The following is a 26,268-nucleotide window of genomic DNA, read 5'->3' on the forward strand; positions in this document are numbered from 1 at the left end:
GAAAACGAATTTCTACTTTGTTCACTGAGAAGTAGCATGTGATGTAGATTTATGGGCATTCGCTCTGGCTAGGATCTGGATAAACCAGTCCCTCGTGGCAATTCTGGTCAAATGCATCTTTAAAATGACATATCCATTGCCATTAGGGTCAGGAATGTCCAGACGGGGTGAGTGCTTTTATTGCTGGTGAAAGGCAGAGACGTCCCTGTTGAGGCCCGTTTAACTCCCGGCTCTTTAGGTCTTCCTTTTGGATGCAAATCAACTCAGGTTGATCCTGACTCATAAACAGGGCTGTCTGCCCAGCCAGCCAGCCAGCCAGCCAGCCTTCTGTGCTGAAGTCAGACCCAGCTGCCCCTGCAAGTTCCACGTGGCCACAGGCTCCCGGGCAAATTCCCCAGGAGGATGAGCAAATAAGCACTCTGCTACTGTCCATCCACTCAGACGTGAAATCCTGTTTGGTCTTAAACTCTGAAAGTGATCAGGATTAACCTTCTAGAATAATGTGTCCGTGTTGCAAACACCCCGATGGACTCATTTTGCAGTCAGGGAGTTCAAACCTCTTGCATTGGGACTGCAGCCCCTGCCCGCTGAGTGGCAGCTGCTGTGCTCCTCGGGACCCTCCCGTCCCCTTGTTGCCGTGGTAGATCAGTCTGAGTTGTGACCTGTATCACACAGGAGAAGGCGTAAAGCATAGACATATGGTAGAAAGAGCAAATCAGAACGCGCACGGCCAAATAACCCCACCCAGTGAGCGATGCCAAGGAGCCCCCCCACCTCCAATAACGTCCCCTCTTTTCTCACAGATACTCTGACTCTGTGGTGCATATTTTCTCATCTTGCTTTGTAGAGTTTTCATTTTCCTGCTTTATTTCTTCTATAAGAGAGACAGAGAGACAGCACTCCTGACAGGGCCTTGACTCAGTGACCCACCTCAGCCTCAGCCAGCCCTGGCCCACTGGCATGCTTGTTGGTGTACTCAGGGAGGTCTGCAGAGGCAAACCCTCAGCCTTCCTGTGCAAGATTACCTCGCAGAGTGTGGCTTTTTACTCACTCCCTAATGGCCAATAGGTGGAAATGATGATGCGCTGTCTTGGATCATGGAGGGGGAACAAAATCCCAGAAATTGTGAAGCAATAGGAGAAGAGATTGAATTCCTGCATACTCTATGCTCATCAAGCTCTTTCTTCTTCTTTTTCTTTTTAAAGAATTACTTAATTTTGTTTATTATTAATTTTTAAATTTGCTATAGTGCACGCATGCTCACCAGAGAGAGAGAGAGAGAAAGTGAGAAAGCAAACTGTCAGGTCTGAGCTTCAAACCATGGTTGGCCATATAGAAGTCCAGCACCTTAACCACCACACACCTGCTGGCCCCTAGCTCTGACTTGTAGAAAGAGTGAAATTATCATTTTTACCTCCGTCACACAGTCAAGACTGGATCCTCAAGAATCCTTCAAATAAGCTGTGTTCTCTTTGTTTCCTCAGTCTTGACAGTTCCCCACTGTGCCCTAATGTTTGAGGCTAGGCTGAACTGTGTTTTTCAGTTAGTTCATCTAGTGGACTTTTTAAATGCCTGTTTCATTTAGCTTCTTTTAGACATTCGCATCTGAAATCTCTAATACATGTGACATGAAAGATTTTTTTTTTATAATTTAGAAGATACACTTCAAGGCCATCTGGTGGCCTGATAGTTAAGGCACTGGATCTCACATGGCCCAGACACAGAGGACTGAAAAACACTTTGGGTTGGGCCAGCAGGTGGCGTGGTGGTTAAGGGCGTTGGACTCCCACATGGCTGAGGTTTGAGTCCTAACCTGGCAGCTTGCTTTCTCACTTGTCCTCTTTCTCTTTCTCTCTTACACTGTCCCTGTCTGGTCAAATTTAAAAATAAATAAATAAAGTTAAATAAAATAATTTTTTAAAAACATTTTTAAACAAAAGAAAAGAAAGAAAAACACTTTGGCATACATACATGTGTGTCCAGAGTCCTGAGAGCAGAATGGAGGAGAAGGGATCACACGCATGGTCATCTCCCCATGGGGAGTATTCTCTGTCTCTCTCTTCCTCCCTTTCTCTTTGTGGTGAACACACATGCTCTGTTGCAGATTAAAATAAATAAATAAATAAATAAAAGGTATACTTCAGGAGACAGACAGTGATATAGTGGTGAAACTCAGTGCTTTGCAAGGCAACCTCAGGGAGGATGCTTGTGGGAAGGTTGCCAGTTCAAACCTCAGAGCTCCCTGAGCATACCAGGCACATGAGCACCCATGACCCAGGGCTGACAGGAAGTGGAACACGGCGTTGAGACGCTACTGTCTCTCTTGGCCATAAAGAAATGAATAACTAAAAAGAATTTTTTACATAAAATGGGCCAGCAGATGGCATGATGGTTACGGTGGTGAACTCCCACATGGCTGACTAGGGTTCGAGTCCTGGACCTGGCAGCTTGAAACGTGCTGTACACATGTGCATGAATACCCAAAATCCGGGGAGGAGAATGGAGAAGGGACTGTGATGTGGCCATCTCCCCTGGGGGCTGATTTCTCACTTTCCCTCTCACTATCTCTGTCTCTCTCCAGCAAGCAGCACATGTCCTCTGGCCAAACCTTTTTAAAATTTACATAACAAAAATAAAAGATGTACTCAACAAAGTATTAGGTTAGGACTCTCATGATTTTAAAAATAATCTGATGTGGGAGTTTTCCCCCTCAGCACCATCGACATTTGGGGCAGAATGATGCTTGGTTGTGGGCATGCTCTGTGCATTATGGGATATGAAGCAGCGTCCTGGCTTCCACCCACCAAGCCAATGGCTGGATGTCAAAACTACCTCTTTCCACAATTGTATACTGCTAAGTGCCCCCAAGGGACAAAATTGCCCTGGTCGAGAATCACTAATCTAAAAAATATTTTTCTTAATTCATAGCCTTTATTTTTAGAGAAGTTTGAAAGTTACAGAAGATTTGAGCAGAATGCACTAAGTTCCTATGAAGTTACTTCAAAAAGCCTATGGACAGGGAACCAGCAGTTAGCGTAATGGCTATGTCGCTGGACTCCCACGTAGTCGACCACGGTTCGCGTCCCGGAGCCGGTGGCTTAAAACTCACGCTAGGCATGTGTGCGTGCGTGCCCAAGATCCTGAGAGGAGAATGGAGGAGAAGGGATTGTGGCGTGACCATCTCCTCTGGGGGGTGATTTCTCGCTTTCTGTCTCTATGTCTCTGTCTGTCTGGTGAGCGCACGTGCCCTATAGCGAAAACCTCTCAAAAAAAAAAAAAAAAGTCTATGGGCAAATGGAGTTAAAGTATGAGCTTATTTTAGTGCAAAAACATTTTGAAATCTATGCATAGCTTTTTCATAATATGCGTTTCCGTGAATTTTAGTGGAGTCCTCTATATGCCTCATCTCTTTCCTCTCCTCCCCACTGTTTCCTTTGTTATTATTATTATTATTTAATTTGACAAAGGGTGTGTGCACTTTCCAGAGAGAAAAAGGGAGAGGTAGAAAGCAACCCCGTTATGTTGTAATCCCTACTCCGTTTCTCCATCCTGTTGGGATTTGAAGAGTATACACACACCTGTGTTTTTTCAAATGGCTGGGGCAGGACTCAAACCTCACAGTTCGCCATGTGGGATCCAGATCCCTGCCAGCTCCTCCCTATTACTAACATCTTGCATCAGTGTGGTACAAATGTCACACGAGTCTGTATTCAAATTAGCCTTCACTTTCATGTGATACAGGTTTTGAAAATGCATAATGTCATGTGTCCACTATTACAATATTGTATGGAATAGTTTCACTGCCCTCAAATTGCTTCGTGCCCCATCTATCCAAGTATACTTCTGGCAGAGTAGTCTAAACTCTCCCTAAATTGATCTCTAAGCAAGAGCCAGCAAATGGTATAATGGTTACCTCACTGGACTCCCATGTAGTTGACCATAGTCCGAGTCCCCGACCCTATGGCTTAAAACTCATGATGCAGAGCAAGGGTCGGCAGGTGGCGTGGTGGTTGAGGGCACTGGGCTCCCATGTGGTCGACTGCGGTTCATGTCCTGGACCTGGTGGCTTGCTTTCTCTCTTTCTCGCTCTGTCCTTCTCCGGTCAAATTAAAATAAAATAAAGTTAAATAAAATTATTATTAAAAAATAATTTTTAGGGACCAGCAGTTAGCGTAATGGCTATGTCGCTGGACTCCCATGTAGTCGACCGCGGTTCGAGTCCCAGACCCGGTGGCTTAAACTCACGCCGGGCACGTGTGCATGCATGCCCAAGATCCCGAGAGGAGAATGGAAGAGAAGGGATTGCGGCGTGGCCATCCCTCCTGGGGAGTGATTTCTCACTTTCTGTCTCTCTGTCTCTGTCTGGCAAGCGCACGCGCCCTATAGCAAAAACCTCTCCAAAAAAATAACAATAATAATAATAATAATAATAATTTTTTAAAACTTACACAGGGCATATGTGTGTGCCTAGAGTCCCTGAGGGGAGAATAGAGGAGAAGGGATTGTAGTGTGGCCATTCCCCCCGGGGAGGTGATTTCTTGCTCTCTTGCTCTCTGTCTTTGTCTCTCTCTCCACAAGCACTATACCCTATACCCTATAGCAAAAATCTCTCTTAAAAATTTTTTTTTGATCTCTAAGCCACTTCTCTAGTAATGCATGTTTTATTAGTAGTTGCTTCCAGTGGTTGATTTAGACCTGGGAGAAGAAAACATTTTTTTTAGAGGTTTTTGCTATAGGGCATATGTGCATGCCAGAAAGACAGAGAGAGACAGAGAAACAGAAAGCAAGAAATCACCCCCCCAGGGGATATCCATGCCACGGTCCCTTTTCTTCCATTCTCCTCTCGGGATTTGGGCACGTACACACACATACCTGGTGTGAGTTTAAGCCACCGAGTCCAAGACTCAAACCACGGTCGACTACATGGGAGTCCAGTGACATAGCTATTACGCCAACTGCTAGCCCCGTTGGTAGGAAAATCTTAAGGAATGAATATTCATTGTTATTTAGGATGGTGGCTTATGATTAACTTGTGAAAATCTACTGATCTACTCAACCAGCATTTCCAGACAAATAATATCAAATATTATATCAGGAGTAGATTGGAATGATATGTAGTTAAAATTACTCTTCAAAATTCTTTAGATGACGTGTTGAAGGTCAAAGTTTACCTTTTAATAAATCTAACACAGAATTTTTCTCCAGTTGAAACACACAGCTTTTTTTTTTTTTTCAGTTAGACAGTAACTATAGAAGTTCCTTGGGTTTAGTGAACATGTATTAAATGTTTAAATGCTAGAAAAATTTCAGTGTTGTGAGATGTGTGTGCTTTAAAGGGGGATAGTACTTGGGACCAGCAGACTCGGTGGCTTGAACTCACCCCAGGCACGTGTGTGTGCGTGCGTGCCCAGGATCTCGAGAGGAGAATGGAGAAGAAGGGATTGTGGTGTGGCCATCCCCCCCGGGAGAGATTTCTTGCTTTCTGTCTCTCTGTCTTTCTGGCAAGTGTACGCACCCTATAGCAAAAACCTCTCCAGAAATAAATAAATAAATAAATGGGGGATAGTACTAAACACTCTTAAAAAGCAACACCTTCAAGTCTCCTGTTTTGTATTTGTCAATCATGAACTTGTTGAATAAAATAGTGAGTAAAGTTTCTTCCTTGTTTTTTTTCCCTGTCCACTCTCTTCTGGCTGACTGCATTTACATAAGTTAAAACCAACTCCATCCTCTAACTCTTGCTTCTACATGTTAGGATATACTTATTCATGTTTGTTGTACATTTATACGTATCTATATCTATGTTTGTTAACTGAATAAATACATATGTGGTAAATAGCAAGGTTTAATCTGGTGAGACTTCATTGCCACAAAATTAACTCTAACCCAAAGAATTAAATGAATGCTAGACTGAATCTCTGGCTCATAGCCCACGGTTCACCTAGATCCAGAAGACAGCAACATATATGTGGTTGGTGGTGATTAATAACAAAAAATTATTTTGGATACATATATATGCATTTACCCTTATGCAACACACACACACACACACACACACACACACACACACATATACACACACACACACACGCCAACTTCTTTTAAAAGTAAATTGGCTTAAATTGGCTTAGGGCCAGCAGGTGGCATAGTGGTTAAGGTGTTGGACTCCCACTTAGCCAACCACAGTTTGAGTCCTGGTCCCACCGGTTGTGTGTGAGTGTCCAAAATCCTGAGAGGGGAATGGAGGAAAAGGGACTGTGGCATGGACATTCCCCCTGGAAGTGGTGGGGGGAGTGATTTCTCACTTTTTCTCTCTCTATGTCTCTAGGGAGCACATGCACCCTATAGCAAAAATCTATCTCAAAAAGAATAAATAAATTGACTTTGGGCTAGCTTTTGGACCTGGCGGTTAAGGCAGCCAGATCCCACATGGCTGACCTTACCGTCTCAAGCCATGGCCTGGAGAAACACACTGGGTGTGTGTGCACATGTGCCAAAATACCAAAATGGGAGAGATAGAGGAGAAGGGATTGCAGTGTGACCATTCCCATCAGGGGTGCTTCTTCCTTTTCCTCTTTCTCCATCTCTGTATCTTTCTCTGATGAGTCCACACACCCTCTAGCAATAAATAAATAAATAAATAAATAGAATTGGCTTTGAAGGGCAGAGCATAAGAATATATTAAGAAAAATAAATATTAGTACTGGAAATTGACAGTTGACCTTTAATATGAATACATTGGATTGTGGTGTATTTCAACTTTCAGGAAGCCCAAACCGGTTTCCCAAGACTGTCAATATCATTAAGCCGTCCTGCTCAGCTTTCAGATGAATAGAGAGATTTGTTCTTATGTAAGAGCAGGAGCCAAGTGACTTCTTATTTCCTGTAGTAATTTGGAAAGACAGATCTTTCACCTTTAGGAAGGGCCACCACCCTGGTCTGAAATGTAATGTTGACAGGTGCAACTTTCTAATGTCTCCAAGCTAGGGAACATTCACTGTCGTTGTATATTTTTACTGAAAGACAGTAGGTTTATGTGGTCTGTTTAGGGGGCACACTCTGTTGCCCTGTGGCTTGCTTGATTTGGAAACTGGCTGACAGAACCAGAAAAGAAACTTTCTTAGACATTAAAGGAGAACAGCTTAAAGCAAATATGATCAAGTAACAGGTGTGAGCAATTTCTAATACATCATAGTACAGCGTGGGTCAAACAAAACCTGTCTCTTCTCCTTCTCTCTGTCTCTCTGTCTCTCTCTAAGCTAGTACATGCACCCTCTACTCCACACAAAAATGCATTAGTGGTGGGTTTTTTTAAACTAATTTGTCAGTGCTTTCATTTGTAACTGGAGATAGGGATGAAAGGGAGTTATCCTGGGATCAGCAGGTGGCATAATGGTTATGTCACGGGCCTCCCGCATAGTTGACCACAATTCAAGTCCCGGACCCGGTGGCTTAAAACTCACACCAGGTACATGTGTGTGCATGCTGAAAATCCCAAGAGGAGAATGGAGGTGAAGGGACTGTGGATGATTTTTTGCTTTCTGTCTCTCTGGCAAGTACAAACGCTTTAGCAAAAATCTCTCTCTCTCTTAAAAAATAAATAAATAAATAAATAAATAAATAAATAAATAAATAAAGTTTAAAAACAATAAATAAAAAGGAGTTATCCCTTTCCAGAGTCAAGGATGTTCATATCAATGCTCTAAAACACTGCCCTGGGCATCTGTTTGGGGATCAGGACATAGACTGTGGAAGTAACTATCTGGTCTTCAGAGCCATGTCCATGGGGTTTGCCTCTGGCTCCTTCTCACAGTAGCTGTAAGACTGAGTAAGTGACTTAGCCTCTAAACCTCAGGCTCTTACTTGTAAAGAAGGTACCATAGAGGAAGGCCTATGGTGAGCCTTCCATGAAGTAAGTAATACCCTGAAACTGGGACCAGAAGATTGTGTAATGGCTATGTCTCTAGACTCCCATGTAGTCGACTGTAGTTCAAGTCCCAAATCCGGTGGCTTAAACTCACGCCGGGCATGTATGCGTGTTTGCCCAAGATCCCAAGAGGAGAACGAAGAAGAAGGGATTGCAGCGTGGCCATCCCCTCCAGGTGCTAATTTCTCGCTTTCTGTCCCTCTGTCTCTCTCTGTCTTTCTGGTGAGCGCACGCACCCTATAGCAAAAACCTCTCAAAAAACAAAAACAAACTGTACCTGACACTTGGCTTCTCACCAAAGAGTGGTTAGTGGTAAAGACAGGAAGAGGTAGGAAATAGGAGAAGAGTTGATGTTAGAGTCTTTAAGCAACAGTTTGATGAGGATTTCAAGTAGCTTTTCCATACACTTATTCTAGGTTCTATTACACCCCGAGAGTCCTGTCTGTTTCCTCATGCACGATGTCCTTGAAGACGTGGGGCAGTTAGACTGTTTGCTCTCAGGTAGTGCAGGGCCCTCTGTGACTGAGTTCAATACCTGTTTTCCCCCTTTTTTTAAAGAACGATTTATTTATTTGTTCGTTGCTATTGTTGTTGTTGTTGTTGTTATTATTATTATTATTTGTAATTTGACCAGAGAGAAACAGCAAGAGAGAGAAAGGGGAAAGTGAGAAAGCAAGCCGCTGGGTCCATACCCACACTGCAGTCTGCCATGTGGGAGTCCAGCATCTTAACCGCCATGCCACCTGCTGCCCCCACCTCCTTCATTTTTCTTTTTCAAGTTCCATAAAGGACACAGATTTCTCTTGACAACTAGAATTTTGCCGTTATACAATCAGGAATGGCTGACCTTACAGAGATACATTCTACTGGGTCTTCAGGAAAGTCATGACACATTTTTGCATAGAAAACTACGTCACGACTTTCTCGACAACCTAATAGTTCACTTGAGGCAATTGGAGAGATACCTTCATTAGAAACACACATTTCGGTCATCTTCCATTCAAGAGATTTCTGCAGTTGGCAGGCTTAGCTATATTTCAGAAGGCAGCAGTGACATAACAGAAGAGTAATAAAAAGGTCTACGTGTACTCTTACTGCAGTGAAAGCTGTTAGGAAGAACTGAGGACAGTACCTGAGCGGCTTTATGATTACCATTGTTATTTTTTAAGCTTTTTTTTTGTATTGCCAGAGGGCATGTGCTTTTGCCAGAGAGAGAGAGAAAGAGAGAGAAAAAGAGAGAGAAAGCACCCCATCAGTGCGGCATAGCCATATTCATATTCAAATAAAATATATACATGTAGAAATTCTAAACTTAAAATGCCATCATCTAACTTGGTTATCCAATTTGGGAGCTATTTCTGTTTTTTTTTTTTTTTTTTTTAAGAGGTTTTTTCACTATAGGGTGCATGCGCTCGCCAGACAGACAGACAGAGACAGAGAGACAGAAAGCGAGAAATCACCCCCAGGTGGGATGGTCACACCGCAATTCCTTCTCCTCCATTCTCCTCTCAGGATCTTGGGCATGCATGTACGCACGCCCAGCATGAGTTTTAAGCCACCAGGTCCGGGACGCAAACCACAGTTGACTACGTGGGAGTCCAGCGACATAGCCATTACGCTAACTGCTGGTCCCCAATTTGGGAGCTATTTCTAATTAGAGTTTATAACCTCACATTTGTTGACTGCAACATTTTGACAGAGCCCAAAGTGCTAGAAATAGTTACTTTTTAATCTCATTCATTTAATGACCAGCTTGAATAACATTTTGGGTAACATTCCTGATGCTACCACATTGCTTTTTTTTTTTTAGTGATGAAAATGCCAGGAAAGATTTGAAGACCCTGCCAGCCTTCCCAACCAAAACCCTTCAGGAGCACCCATCCCTTGCTTACTGGTAAGCCAAATCAAGATAACAGGTGACTTGCAATTTCGCTTCCGTTGAGAGCTGAGTGCTTTTCTGGAAATCAAAATAAATACAGGAGAGGGATGTGTGAAATTGCCCAAGTGTATCAAAGTAACCCCAGGTAGACCTTGATCCTTTTAGTGAAAAGATCTTGTCAAAGCTCTCTGATGAGAGAAATGTGGGGTGGAAAATGGGAACTATATACAGTCTTGTGCCATGTAATGGTTTTGGTCAGCAGCAGAGCATATGTATGATGTTTGTCCCATGAGATAACGGGCTACATCATACAGCCTAAGTGTGTAGATGATGCCACTCTGTGACATTTGCACAATGACGAAATGACCTAGCAATGCATTTCTAAGAATGTGGGGGCCAGCAAGTGGCGTTATGGTGCTGGACCCCACATAGTGGGTTGCGGTTCGAATCTCAGACCTGGAGACTTAAAGCTCATGCTCGGCACATGTACATGTATGCCCAAAATTCCAAGAAGAGAATGAAGGAGAAGGGATTGTGGCATGGCCATCCTCCCCCAGTGATTTCTCACTTTCCCTCTGTCTCTCTGTGAGCACATGCACCCTATAGCAAAAATCTCTCTCTGAAGAAGAAGAAGGAGTACAGGCAAGCTTTGGGACTTGGAGGAGGAGGAGGAGGAGAAGAAGAAGAAGAATGTTCTTGTTGTTAAGCAATACATATCTGTACCAAAATGCGTTTTGCAGTCATTTGTAAAGAGCAGCTATGTGGGGATCAGCAGACGGTGTAATGGTTACATCACTGGACTCCAACATAGTCGACTGTGGTTCAAGTCCCAGACTCAGTGGCTTAAAACTCAGGCCAGGCACGTGTGCATTCATGCCCAAGATTTTGAGAGAATGGAGGAGAAAGGATTGCGGTGTGGCCATCCCCTCTTGTGACTTGACTTTTCGCTTTCTGTCTCTCTGCCTCCTTCTGTCTCTCTAGTGAGTGCAGGTGCCCTATAAGCAAAAATCTCTCTTTAAAAAAAAAAAAAAAAAAGAGCAGCTATGTCTTTTCTTTGAGTAAAATGTCTGTAGAGCATACTTTTAGGTGAATACTATGTTCAAAATATGTGTAGTCATCATGTAACGCAGCCTTCCAGGTGTTACAACACACAGATTGCATTGGTCAGAAGTTTCCTCTATAGCTAGGTATCATTGTATATATTAAACTGGTTTTGTTGTTTATATTTTAACAAATCCATAGTTCCCATCTTCTATCTCACATTTCTCCTTGAAACTTACCTTTTTCTTTGAGTTAACTATAAGGTCACTAGAAAAATCATGACATATTTTTCTATGTAAAAAATACATCACGACTTTACCAACCACCCAATATATTCCCTTTAAATACATTCTCTTTAGTTTCAGTCTCCAAGTCCTGAAATTGATTTTCCTTTCTACTGAAAAATATTATAAAACAAATAAAGATTATAAAATAAATATTCAGCATTGATAGTTTTAATGTGAAAGTTAGAATATATTTTCCAGATATATAGTGGAAATGTTTGAAACTGTTGTGCTTTGACTCTGAAACCTTCAAAACAAATTATTCTTAAGTGATCATTTCTTAAGAAAGTGGAAAAAAGCTGGATATCACCAATTTCTGGTCATCTAAACATAAAAATAGTTGCTCTTTTAGGTTTTTTTTGAGATAAAGACTAGAAGAGTTATTCATCTAAAAGTTGAATAATGTCAGAGGATGCCAGACTTCAGCGAAGTTCTCACCATTCCTGTCAAGGAGTTTGGTTTTTTTTTGTTTTGTTTTTTAAAAAAGAATTATTTATTTACTTTTTATTTATTTATTCATTTACTTTAATTAGACCATAGAGAGACAGAGAGGGAGGGAGGGAAAGCAAGAAAGCAAGTCACCAGGTCCAGAACTCAAACCATGGTTGGCCAAGTGAGCGTGTCCAGCACCTTAACCACCATGCCACCTGCTGGTCCCTTGTTTTTTGTTTTTGTTTTGTTTTGTTTTTAGGTTTTCATCATAGGGCACATGTGCTGCACTACCCTCCAGGGGGATGGCCACACTGCAATCCCTTCTTTTTCATTCTCTTCCTGGGATTTCGGGCATGCACACACACATGCCTGGCTTGATTTTCAAGCTGCCAGGTCTGAGATTCAAACCGTGGGCAGCCTTGTGGGAATCCAGCTCCTTAACCACCACACCACCTGCTGGCCCCATCAGTCAACAAATTTTACCCTAAGGCAATAATGAAGCGTTTTTTCTCTTGAGGCAATATGTCCACAAGTGGTGATAAAAGAGTATGTTAGTTTGCACACAGACTCAGTAGAGGGTTTAATTATTTTTCATGTTAATTTTTTGCTTTAATGAGAGAGAGACAGAGACAGAAACAGACATCCCCAGCAGGGTCCTCACATCACAGTCCCTCCCCAACATGGCCACCCCCGCCTCAGCCCGCCTAAATCAGGGAGAAGTATACACACATCTTCCATGCTCAGGGAGGTCCTGGGTCATGAACCCAAGACTTTCTCATGCAGTTCTAGTTGTGTTACACTGCTACCACCACACCACCACCTGACCCAGTTTGAATTTTTAAAAATATTTCTGAATATTTCAAGGAGAAAGTCTTTGATTCCTAGCACTTACTGATCTCCCTTTCTTTGCTAAGAGAGGGTAGCCATATACACAGCATGTGTTCGACAGTGTTTTCCAGCTAGCATTTAATATTGTCATTTGGAACGTATCATAGCCCATCCAATTATGGCAAAAGATAGTAGTTTTCCATTTGAGAAAATGATATTATATATCCTTTTCTAGTAAATTAGGTTTTTAAAAAATGTTAATATACATTATAAGATCATATTATATATAATGTAACTTAGAGATAATAATGAAGGTAGCCAACTCTCATGAACTTCCCACGTGCTTACAAACAAAAGTCAGTCAGATTCCATCTTCCGAACAAGTTGGTGAAGACTCCCTCTCAAGTATCAGCCACAGCCACATGAAAATATGGAAATTGATTCTGTACCTCAGATAATCATACATTGCCAAACTTCCCATTTCCTTCTTTTTCAGTGAAGACAGAGTAATTGAGCATTATTTGAAAATCAAAGGTCTGACTCGGGGTCATGCTGTGGTTCAGTAAGTATTTTTTTCCTTCTCCCTAGATACAATTTTAGTGTGTTCCATTTGAAGAAATCATTTGAAATTACTTTCATTGTGTATGTACCTAAGCCTCATCTGGTCAGAAACATTTTATGATAAATTAGAAAATGCCTTGGTTATCCTATATATTAGTATCACCAACTCAAATACCTACCAGTGTCAGGCAGGTAACAAAATGCCCAGATGTAGGGTAATAGAGAATGGTGGAAACTAAGGTGAACTGGAGAGTTTTCACCCTGAGTAGTGGCAGGTTACTCAGCTTCATAATTCAGGCATAATATTGCCAGATCTTCTGATATTTTCTAAGAGAAACTGGAAATCCAGATTGTAAATCCAAATTTTAAACATGGGGTGGTAATTTTAAGCAAGTTATAATGCAATATGAGCCAACTAAGACAATCTGGAGGCTTTGCTTTGGTCCTTGGTTTGTGACCCTACATTAGGAGCAATCCACAGCTTAATTGGCTTTGGATAATCTGTTTCTTCATGCTACCAAGAGCAGATCATAGTGATGTATTTCTGCATTTTGTGACTTATAGAGTTACTACCCATTGAATTGACTTCTACATTAAACTTAAAATTATATAAACCAGGTTCATCAGGTGACATGGAGGTTAAGGCAGCCGGATTCTACATGGCAGATTCTGTGGTTCAAGTCCCAGACCAAGCAACTTGAAAATCACACCAGGCACATGTGTGCATGCCCAAAATCCTGAGAAGGGAATGGAGAAGGGATTGTAGCATGGCCATCCCCAAAATAAAACAAACAAACAAAAAGACTATTAATAAAAAATTTATAAAATCAGTAAGTTTAAAATGTGTTATTGCTCAGTAATTATAAAATAATTTCTATAGCCACCAAGTATTAAAAAAAAAAAAGTGCAAAAATTGAAGTAAGGCTCTCCTATGTCATTGTATAGATTTCCCACACACTCATACTTCTGTGGTCTAATCTCATTTTTATCATAACACATGTTCTATGATCTTACAGGCAGAAATCACAAGTTAGCAGTCCTGAAGTTGAATCCTTGTCATTTTAACACATACCTGTTTCCTGAACTGAAATAATAATAATAATCTCCCTGAAAAATGTTAGGTTAGGCTAGTGAGTATATTACAGTGTCCTTGCTTAAATGCAGAGTCCTTTTACTCCTTTGGATTATTATCATGTGGCTCCAGAAGAGAGAGTTTAACCTGGTAGTTAAGGCTCTCGTCTGTAGAACCCAACTCACCTTGGTTAGAATCTTGGCTGTGCGGTTTAATGTGGCATGTTTACTTAGCCACTTATGTTCATTTACAAGTAGGCCATTTACTTTACAAGAAATTGCCAAATTATTGACAAGGAAATCCAGAGAAAGTGATCTTCAAGTGACATTTAAAAGTTCACTTGTGGGCCATTAGGTGGTATAGTGATTAAGGCGCTGGATCCTACATGTCTGATGGCACAGTTCAAGTCCCGGACCCAGCGACTTAAAAAAACATGCCAGGCACTTACACATGTGTATCCCAAATCCTCAGAGGAGAGTGGAGGAGAAGGAGTTATAGCATGGCCACTCTCCCCCTGTTGGGGGATAACTTCTCACTTTCCCTGTTTGTCTCTCTCTGGTGAGAGAGAGACCCTGTAGCAAAGAACTAAAAAGGAAAGAAAAGTCCACTTGCATAAACAGAATCCTCAACTCTTTGTAGCAGAGAGGACATCTTACACCATTGAGTTTACTCCAAAGCCTTACAGGACACAAGAAATACTTCTTACATTAAACACAACGATTAAAATGGCATCTTTAATGGTTGCTTTAATTTTTATTTGGGGGGGCATATTTTTAAAGTTGGGGTTACATATCCTGAAGTTCACCCCTTTAAAGAATATATTTATTTTTAATTAATTAATTTTTTTGATAGACTTTTGCTATAGGGCGCATGCGATCACCAGACAGAGAGAGAGAGACAGAAAGCGAGAAATCACCCCCAGGAGGGATGGCCATGCTGCAATCCCTTCTCCTCCATTCTCCTCTTGGGATCTTGAGCACACACGCACACACGCCCGGCGTGAGTTTAAGCCACTGGTTCCGGGACTCAAACTACAGTTGACTGCATGGGAGTCCAGCAATATAGCCATTACGCCAACAGCTGGTCCTTATATTTCTAAGACTTGTGACAAATATTTACAGCTAGGTAACCTCCACCACACTCAGTATTTGGGGTAGATTTATTTTTTATTTAAGTGCATGACCCACAAGTTGATTCTTTTCGCTTGCCTCATTAGGTGCTTACTTTTAAAAGATCCTTGCAACTTGAGTTAATAGAATATAACATGATCTATTTGTAAGCCGTAGAAATTTTAATGTGCAGAAAATAACATTTCCTATACCTGTTTGAAGTCGAGTTTCTGTTAGTAACTGTCTAAGACTTAGATAAGGTAAAGTGGATTACTCCCCAGAACGGTTTATTCTTGTCCTACTTCAGTCCAAGACATTAATCATGATTGTAATGAGGAAAGTAGCAATAAATTGTTTCTTTAAATCACTTTTCTCAGAAGGGCCTTCTGATTATTTTAATGGAAGGTTATGATGTGTATTTGTTTTCCATAGGTACATGAAAATAGTAGAAGCTCTGCCGACTTACGGAGTACATTATTACGCAGTAAAGGTAAATACTTTGATGTGGCAAGGCTTTCACCATGCCCATGCTATTTTATGACAGTTACTGAACAACACCAACTTTTTTTTTTTTGCTATAGGGCGCGTACGTTCGCCAGACAGACAGAGAGAGAGAGACAGAGAAATAGAAAGCGAGAAATCACCCCCCAGGGGGGATGGCCTTGCCTCAATCCCTTCTCCTCCATTCTCCTCTCAGAATCTTGGGCACGCACGCACACATGCCCGGCGTGAGTTTTAAGCCATCGGGTCCGGGACTCGAACCGCAGTCAGCTACACGGGAGTTCAGCAACACAGCCATTACGCTAACTGCTGGTCCCACAACACCGACTTTCTAAAATCACATATATCAATATGTACACATGGATGTAAATTGTGTCTAGAGATTACAGCATATAGAATAGGATTGCTTTTCTTAACATAGGACAACCTAATATCTTGTCCTTTTTAGCAAATTACAAAGCACAGTATTTTTGCTAACTACTAGTTAGCTTCGAATGTTTTACTAAAACTTCTCTTATTCTAAGATACTCAGATCATCTCCTTTGGATACACGGACCCTTGGTGATTGTTTTCTTTGCCATTATTCCCCTTTCTAAAGCTACCAGACCTTCCTTTGATCATACCTTTGTATGAGAATCATGTGGTCTCCAATGTTATTTAAACAGCTTCATAAAACGCTGACATTTTTGTAGGATTTGCCATGCCATTTTTTGATCAGTATGTTTTGTATTTGCATAGTATTTTCACATATTTATAAGTGGGGAGAAATTCACTAGGAAATATTTTGAGATGATGAGAAGCAAATAAGTGTACCGTTAAGAAGGCCGTGAGGGCCAGCCAGTGGAGTGATGGTAAAGGCGGCTGAATCCTATATGGCCAAGTGCATAATTCAAGTCCCAGACCTGGTGTTTTGAAAAACATGGCAGGCAGGGCCAGCAGATGGTATAGCCGTTACGTCACTAGACTCCCACGTGGCTGACTGCAGTTTAAGTCCTGGACCTGGTGGCTTGAAACACCAGGTGCTTGTGCATGTATGCCTAAGATCCCAGGACAAGAATGGAATAGAAGGGATGTTGGGATGACCATCCCTCCAGGAGTGATTTCTCATTTTCCCTCTCTCTGTCTCTGTCTATCTCTCTCTAGTGAGCACACACACCCTAAGACAAAAACCTCTTAAAAAAAGAAAACAGAAAGAAAAAGAAAAACATGCCAGGCACATGTGCGTACCCGCCCAGAATCCCAAATGGAGAAATGAAGGAGAATGGATCGGGATTGTGGTGTGACCATCCCCCATTGGGGGGGGTGTTGCTTTCTCACTTTCCCTCTCTTTTACTCCCTCACTGTCCCTGGCAACCACACACACCCTTTAGCAAAAGCATTTCTTTTCTTTCTTTCTTTCTTTTTTTTTTTTTTTTTTTTTATAAAGGGAGTCTTTGAAATAGGAATAATGTTATAATTGATCAGTTTTGAATGTCTTTTCATGTTATGACAATGTGTATGTCTGTATATATTTCAAAATTATAGGGAATTGGATCATAAATAATTACATAGTGAAGACACCCTATCCTAACATATGCCAATTTAACTTTAGTGTCTACTAATTCTGATTTGCACATGAATATATGTATAAGCCAAAGTTTTACTTTCCCTATGTAAAGGGACAAGACCTAAAAGATCAATTTGTGAAAAATATATATTGTTCTCCTCTTCTATATAATGTGTTGAATACTGAAATATCTTATCATTGACTTATATAGCTCTCCAAAGGAATTTTTTCATATTCCCATGTTCATTGTTAATTGTATTATAATCATCAGGATTTGGAAGCACTTTTCCCATCTTAGTAATTCTCTGGAAACTTCCCCAATCTTTATAGCCGAGTACTAATAGAACAAAGCACCTTTATTTTCTTAATGGATAACTGGCTTTTTACAGGATTAATTTTTGTTGAATTACTTACATTTTATTTCTTCTCTCCAGCTCTTTAATCAGAATACTAATGCTTCATTCTTTTTTGATGGCATTAACAGTATTGGTCTATTCTGACTTATAGATCTTATTTGAAGGAACTCTAAGAAGGCATTTTAATTACAAGTTAGATCTTTAAGTAGTGTTTTGTTTACAAAGACAGCTTTATTTTGACTTGCTGATACTTGCTATGGGATGAAATTGGTAAATATTACTTCACCTCTAGAAGACTTAACAATTAGGTCTTGGTTCTCACTCTTTTCTGTCTTCTAGGATAAACAAGGACTTCCTTGGTGGCTTGGAATCAGCTATAAAGGAATAGGTCAATATGATATACAAGATAAAGTGAAGCCTCGGAAAGTAAGTATGAATCATTGCAGCTACTTATGAAAACCTTGACCTGTTCTAGAGCTGGAAACACCACTTTAAGGGGCTCGTGAGCAATCTTGGTCAAGTGACTTTGGTTAGCAAAAATGAGTTCTGAAAGACTCGAGTTAAATGGAAAATACTTTTTTTAAGAGAGTTTTTACTATAGGGCGCATGTGCTTGCTGGAGAGACAGAGAGACAGAAAGCAAAAAATCACTCCCCTGGGGGAAATGGCCATGCCACAATCCCTTCTCCTCTATTCTCCTCTTGGGATTTTGTGCATGCATACACACGTACCCTGTGTGAGTTTCAAGCTTTTGGGTCCAGAACTCGTACCGCAGTCAGCCATGTGGGAGTCCAGCAACATTATGCCATCTGCTGGTCCTGAAAAATTCTTTTTTTTTTTTTTAGAGAGGTTTTTGCTATAGTGCACATGCGCTTGCCAGAAAGACAGAGAGTATCAGAGAGACAGAAAGCGAGAAATCACCACCCAAGGGGGATGGCCACGCCACAATCCCTTCTCCTCCAGTCTCTTCTTGGGATCTTGGGCACACATGCACACGCGCCCTGTGTGAGTTTAAGTCACTGGGTCCAGGACTTGAACTGCAGTCAACTACAAGGGAGTCTAGTGACATCGCCATTATACCAACTGCTGGTCCCCTGAAAAATATTTTCTATACCTCATTTATGCACTATTGACACAATTCCATGTCTGATAATTTACTCTACGAGAATAACAAATGTTGTGTACTGATGAGGTCAGCAAATGGCATGGTGGTTAAGGTGACTGGATTATCACATGGTTGACTACAGTTCAAGTCCCAGATCTGGTGGCTAAAAATCATGCCAGACACATGTGTGTATGTTCCCAAATTCCCAGGAGAAGAATGGAGGAGAAGGGATTGTGGTGTGACCTTCCCCTGGGGTTGTGATTTTTCACTTTTCCTCTCTCTGTCTCCCTCCCCTTTGGCATGCACATACACCCTATCATGAAAAAAAAACAAGAACAAAAAAGTTATGTACTGAAATTTAACTCTAAGGATGGTCCTGACACAGCTTATGAATGGACACATACTACTAGGTCTCTATTCTAGCTTAGCATTAACAGAACGGTGCCATTCACCTAACATATCTTGTATGTCCATGCATGCATACAAATATTTGTTCACGTTAGATAGACTGATGGATGAGTTATAACAAATCAGCCAAACTTTTCTGGGCTGGTTCTCTCTCAGTCGTACAATTAGGAGTAATCCTTCTACTGCTGCTGTGTTTTGTTTTTTTACTTATCTTCGTTTCACATTTTTCTGACACAAGCTTACCTACTTTTCGTAAAGAAAAATAAGTTACATCCTACTTAAGGGTCACAGTCTGTCAGATTTGGATTTTCCAGAGCTAGATACGTTCATTATTTTCCACTGAAAGTTTGATTCCGAAGCTGCTTTTCTTTTCCCAAGCACAAGTCTATATAACACATTCTGGCCCATCTAGGATCGATGAACCCCGATAGAGCATCATCTGCTGCCCTTGGCTTCCTTAAATACCGTGTGAGAGAAAGACAGACTCCCCCTGTCCTGGGCGGTTCTGCCTCCCTCCCTTTGCTATGTTGGCATCCCTGGGAGTCACAGGAGCAAGACAATGGCCTCTAATAACAGGCCATGGTGCGGCTACCTGCACTATCACAGCCTGGCATCAGAGCCTTAAATAACTGCTATCGTCTCCATCTGTCTCTTGCTTTAATGTGTATTAGTAGGACGGCCATACTCTTCCCAACGCAGCCCTGTAATCACATCATGGCACTCTTCATCTCACAAGCGTACCTCTGTCTTCACTCAACATGCACAGTGTTCCTTGAGTTACGAAAATAAAACTCCCTTTTCCTCTCCATTTGTTTAAGATTTTTTTTTTTTTTTTTTTTTTTCCTTAGGATGCATCCACTTGCCAGAGAGAGAAACAGAAACAGTGAGAGGAAAAGTGAGAAATCACTACCGGCTCAGGAGGGTCGGCCACCCTGTAGTCACTTCTCCTCTATTCTCCTTCTGGAATCCTGGGCATGTATGCACATGCACCTGGCGTGATTTTTAAATCACCAGGTTTGGGATTTGAACCATGATTGGTCATGTGGGAATCCAGCACATAACTGCTATACCATCTGCTGGTCCCTTTCACCCCATTTTGTGGTTGTGCAAGTGCCACAATCACCTCGGGCAAACCATAGCTCCTTTCCAGGGGTGAGCCAGCTCTCTGGGATCAGATTTGTTGGGCATCGAAGCTTCTTAGCAGTTTTCAATAAAAGCATCAAACTACTTATATCCATGTGTATAAGAGACAGTGAGAGAACATGTGTGCAGTCATACAATACAACATACGAACATCATGTTGTTTCTGTAAACCCTGGGGCCAAGAACAGTTAAGGAATATTTACTTAATTTCCAGGAAGAATATGAATAGTAGTGTTCCTGCTCATATTTGACAATTCACTTTTAAAACCAAATTTCTCATCAACCATATCTAAAGTGATGGGTACTCATTATTTTCAAACATTTTCATTTATTGATTGATATTGTATACCAAAATTAATACATATTCATCATGAAGACAGACAAAAAGGCAAAGAGTATAGAAATACATTCTTTAGGACAGGATGTTGGTCTGAAGTCCCATCCATGCCATGATACCATCGCTAAGAGAGCGATACTAATCCATTTACCTTCATCACTAAATTCTAAGCTCTTAGAGAGGCATCTTCACTATGCCCTCTGTTCTATACCTTGCCGTATTTCTTCAGCTCATTTATAAGCCAGTTTATTTCCACTTTAAAAAAAAAATTGCCCAGTGTTCCATTATTTGCAAATACTTAGTTTATTTCATTCTTTTTTGATGGATGTTATGGTTGTTTCAGTGGCAGGGTTGGGTAGATGGGAGATAACATAATAAAGAACCCCAACCACGGCACATAACTGACCCCCTAGTTTACTATTTCATTAGACCCAAGTATTGCCTATCATGTTTTTTAAAGTAGACTTCAGCTGTACTAATCTCTTTTTGTTCGTTCACGTCTCTCCTGAATGTTACTTTAAGAAATAACATTCGTGAGTCTTGCTGCTTTTTCTGAATCTTGCTTATAAAATATAATTTAATTCAAAAGTGATTTCTTAGCTAATGTGGCTTGGTGAGACTAAGATTCACACAGAATGTAAAAGCACCCACTAAAACAACCAAGCTTTCTCCCCGATAAGGATGAGTCAGAATCTGCATGATAAATACTGCACTTAATTTCCCCTCCTGTGCTCATGACTCACAGGCCTTTCTTTAGGTTCACACTTTCATAGAAATCAGTAAATATTGCAAGACATTGATCATAATCAGCTGTGCTTGTTCATTCCAGGACCTAGACAAAAGTCAGAAGCCACTTCCTTTTTTTGTTAATTTTCAGTTTTTGTATTTCATATTCAAAACTTGCCTCTCTCTTGCCTTCTCTTTCTCTGTTATTTTAGAGGAATATTCACGCTGTACCTGTTTCCTTCCTCCTTCTTCTTTTCTTCATTTGTTGAAATTTGATATTAGATTTTGCTTTCATATAGTTATGTTTCCCGTCTAAACGATAGTGGGAGGGAGGATGTTCTGCAAGTCCCACTTCTGCCCCAGTTTGCACAAATGAAAGAATGCATAAGTTGAAAGGCTGTGGGCATTGACTTATAAAAGAAAGAACCTGTTCCAGCTCTTTGCATGGACCTGTGCACCCAGCCAATGAAACAATGGCCGGGCAGGAATGAAGGTCAAGCAGGCAAAATGCTAACGAAACAAAGGCGGTAAAGGGAGGACTTGAGGTATGTGGCCTCTTGAGCCACATGCCTGCTTCGCTATAATTATGGGACTTAAAAGCAGGCCAGACAGAGGGAGGTTTTACCAAGGGTAAGAGAGATGGATGCCAAAAGCTGTTTTAGAAAGGGACTGTTCCAGGATTGCCCAGCAGAGGACTACTGGCCCTTCCACATAGTGTCTGTCAGTTATTGACCATGAATGTTGGAGACTGTGTTTGTTTTACCTTCTGAGCCCTTTACATCCAGAAGGGCTCTTCATGTGATAGGGCTTTTATGCCAGGCTTGGGGGCTGGCCAGTGGTTTTCAAGCAGTATAGCGTGATGATTCAGGGCAAGAGTGTGATAGCTCTTTGCTGTGGGGCCTTGGGCATGTCATTTCATCTGTCTTTAAAATTGGTTTCCTTGGGACCAGCAGGTGGAATGGTGGTTAAGATACTGGATTCCCACATGGTAAACCACTGTTCTACCATGTTCGACCCGTTGGCTTGAAAATCACCTCAGGCGTGTGTATGTGCCTGCCCAAAATCCCAAGAGGAGAATGAAGGAGAAGGGATGGCTGTGCAGTCATCCCCTCTAGGGGGTGATTTCTCATTTTCCTTCTTTGTGTCTCTCTCTGGCGAGCTTATGCACCCTATAGCAAAACAATTAAATAGATGAATAAAGGTTTCCTTGACCTCACAATGGTGATGCTGCCAACTATTAATAAATAGGATGGTCATAACAATGAAATAAATGGCATGATACTTAGCACTGTGCCTGATAGAGGCATCACTAGTGGTAGTGGGAGACAGATCTTAAGAGAGGATATGTGAACTGCTCTTGGGTCATTGTGTGGTTCAAAGGGGACCTAACTCCCTGGTGTGCCATCCGAGAGTCCACACTCGCAAGCACTCCCATCCTTTCCCAATGCATGAGCCATAATGCCTGAAGGTAGGATGCACATTAAGAGAAAAATGTTAAATCCCAAGTGAACAAACCACAAAAAATCAGGGTATTAAAAATTCAGATCATAAGCAGTTCTACTTTCTAATCCTCCCTTTGTGCATGACCATGTCCTTGTGAATGCTTATGGAATGTGAAAACATACTGGAATACAATGTAATGCCAAATGGAAGGACCTTGGACTTAAAAACTGATGAGGTTTTTGCTTAAGAAAAAGAAAAAAAATACAAATTTCTGTTCCTTCTATGTATTTATTGTTTATTCAGTATTTTAAAGAAAAATGTCTGTTCTTCACAAAGAAGTGGGCAGTGGATCAGAGATTGAGTGAAGTATTAGTGTGTGTCATGAACTAATTTGCACCCCTCAGGCAAAGATTTCACTGGGAAAACCAGAGCCAGTTTGATGGCAGAGATAGGATGAATGAAATAATATGTTGGTCAAGGTGTCACAGGGAATCTAGAGTGAGATAACATGACTTTCATGATTAATATTTTTTTTAATTATCATATGCCAAAGACATGTGATAGACTTCATCACCTTAGGATTTTAGCCTTTAGGTAACTAATTTTGTTTAATAACTATTGGAATTCCCAAATGCGTAGAGCCAGATGAATTAAGTAACAAGGACAAAGTCTTCCTGTTTCCTAGCCATAAAAGGAAAGAGTTCATTTTCTTTAAAGACAGTGGCTTCATTATTTTTTTAAGCACAGCCATCTTGACTTTTTGGATTCTTGTTAGTTTGTTTTGTTTTTATTTGTTAAACTTGCTATAGGGTTAATTTGCTGTTTGGTTCATTTACTCACTGGAGAGAGACAGCAAGAGAGAAGGAAAGTGCAAAAGCACCCCCAGGGGGGATGGCCGTGCCATAATCCCTTTATCTCCATTTTCCTTTCTGATTTTTAGGCATGCATGTACACACACCGGGCGTGTTTCACAAGCCACTGGGTCTGGGACTTGAATTGCATATTTGGCCACTTGGGATCCAGCTGCCTTAACCTCCAGGCCGGCTGGCCCATCTTGCCATTTCTAAGATTCTCTCTCCATCAGCACACCACTTCAAACTTGGCTTCTCACATTGCTGAAATTCTCCAGGAGGTCAGCTATAGGAGAAGAGAATAGGTGCTGTCCAGTCACACTTTCTACATAATACAAAGTAGAGTCTGATGCAGAAGACGAAATATGGATTACAAAATGTCAACCAGGACCAGTCCATCCTGTTTGTAAAGTGCATAGTTAAGTTTCAGCCACACCAATAATCAATCTGAATGTTAAAACCTTCTGTGGAGTCAGTGGGAGGAGAACACTGATTCTATAGCGAGGATTTCAGATAACCAGTTCTGCACTCCTGCTAACCAGCTGGCTGACCTGGTATTATCACTCAATCCTTCTGAACCTTCCTTTTCTCAACTGTCACATTCAAAGAATCCTCCCTGCTCTGTTTCCAGATCATTGTGAGGACCCAGTGAGTTAGCGAATTCCTTCGCTGAGTAGATCTTTTCCCTTTCACATCATACTCTAATTTATAGATGATGAACTAGACATTGCGGTACTTCTCTTCTGGAGCCTCCTACAGTTAATCACAGTGAGAATTTTAAGCGGTTTTTCCAAGACAAGGAACTTCCAGAAAATTGGTTGTGTGGAGAAGGTGAGAACAGAGAGTTGGAGACAAGTCTCTTTGTCATCCATAAAGTCCCCAAGTCCAATTGCAGTGAAGCTGGGAAGTGCTGTCCCTAGGCGGCTGGCCATAGGTGAGGCCGTAACTCAGGACGCTCTATAGCTTCTGTGACATCGTCTCTTTTGGAGTCTTTTGGGGGAATTGTTGATGAGAAACAAACAAGTGGTGAAATGAAAGACAACTACACATTTTGAATTATGTCTGAAGGAAGCAAATGAAAGATAAAGCAACAAAAATGAGATGGGAGGAGAGTAGGTGTTCAGGGAAGGTCTCTCTGAAAAGTGGCATTTAAGCTGAGACCTGAAGGGTGAGACACTTAAGAAGAACTGGTAGTTCGTTCTAGTCAGAAAACATTTGTATGCTGATGTGAAGGAATTAGCCGTGCATTGACCTGGGCCAACAAAGGTGATCTGGTTTCCCGATGCCTGGCAACAGATTTTTAAAAATTCATTCATTCATGCATCGATTTCATAAGAGGGAGAGACAGGCAAGCCCATCAGTGATCCAACCCTAGCCTCATAGACATGCCCATGTGTACCTGATGTACCCAAGGAGGTCTCAGAGCATGAACCCAGGACCTTTCCCACGTGAGTCCAGTTGCGTTACCACTGCACCACTGCCTGGTTCCCTAGCAACAATTTAACCCCTATGAGAGGGGCACATTTAAAATCCCCCCCTAATTTGCTATAGGGTGTGTGCACTTGCCAGAGAAAGAGAGAGTGAGAAAGCATCCCACAGGCAAGAAGGGCCATGCTGTAATCCCTTCTCCTCCATTCTCCTTTCAGGATTTGGGGCATGCATATACACGTGCTTGCATGGTTTTCGAACCACTGGGTCTGGACTTGAACCGCACAGTCGGCCATGTGGGATTCAGCCGCCTTAACCACCCTACTGGCTGGCCCATGGCAAGGGGCAAGTTCTTTATGTCTAAAATGAGAAGCCAAATGGAGCAAAGAGCATTCCCAAATTAATCAGTTTATTACAGTGAACACAAAAACAAGGAAACATACAAACAGGTAAAAGGCAAATAAGTAAAAGAAGGAAGGAGGGAGGAAAGTCACATGAGCACAGCGTGCCAGCAATGAGTAAGACTCTGCACATCCACGGGAGGAATCTTCCTGGGGGCCAGGAGACCAGCACCCTCATGACAGCACTAGGCACAGATCCGGAATGCCTGCCAGTCGTCAGTGATGAGGTGCAGGCCCTGGCCAGTCACTCAGGGCCTCTGAAGCCCCCTCTTATCAAATGGATGCTTGTACAGAGTAGAGTCACAGCAAGATGTGTCTCAGGTAACAGTTCAGAGACTCTGATATTTATCGTCCCCAAAGACATGTTATTTTGAGCTTCCAGGTGTCAAAGTTGGAGAAGGGGAATGTCCCAGAACGCACTAGTTCCTCATGCACACCAACAAGATGGCTGTCGGTTTGTTTTGTTCAGTTATAGTTGAACAGATAGTAGAGGCAAAATTTTACACTCAGAAAAGAGCTACCTTGTCAAAGCATTCAAAATAGAGTTAGCCAAAGCATCATCATGAATAAAATGTAAGTTTTCTTGGATTCAATGGGAATCCTAACACCACTGCATACATATTATATCAGCATGTTATAAAAACGAGAGGAGACCACTGTACCCAGAGCTTAAAGAGTGAGAATTTTCTGTGGAAGTTGAAGGTGCTGGCCAGCCATGATGGCACAGCAGTGACTCAGTGCTCTATGATGCTGAGGCCATGTGGGAAGGTTCTTGGTTCATGTCCTCAGGTGTCCCTGAGCACAGGAGCCATCCATAGATATATGCCCAAAATCCTGTCTAGCAGAGCTGGGGCAGGATTGTGTATGAGGACCCTGCTGGGCATACCTCTC

The 26,268-nt window shown here is 41.6% G+C and overlaps 1 protein-coding gene across 1 annotated transcript in view; it reads left to right on the forward strand.

Annotated features, from left to right (window-relative positions):
- Positions 1-26,268, forward strand: part of FRMD4B (FERM domain containing 4B) — a 216,463-nt gene that overhangs the window by 150,882 nt on the left and 39,313 nt on the right. Inside the window, 4 exon segments of the mRNA XM_006160350.2 lie at positions 9,738-9,821; positions 12,888-12,953; positions 15,566-15,623; positions 17,876-17,962. Coding sequence (XP_006160412.1) covers positions 9,738-9,821; positions 12,888-12,953; positions 15,566-15,623; positions 17,876-17,962 — 295 coding nt within the window.

Source organism: Tupaia chinensis, unplaced genomic scaffold (assembly GCF_000334495.1).
Source record: "Tupaia chinensis unplaced genomic scaffold, TupChi_1.0 Scaffold000682_1, whole genome shotgun sequence".
NCBI lineage: Eukaryota > Metazoa > Chordata > Mammalia > Scandentia > Tupaiidae > Tupaia > Tupaia belangeri.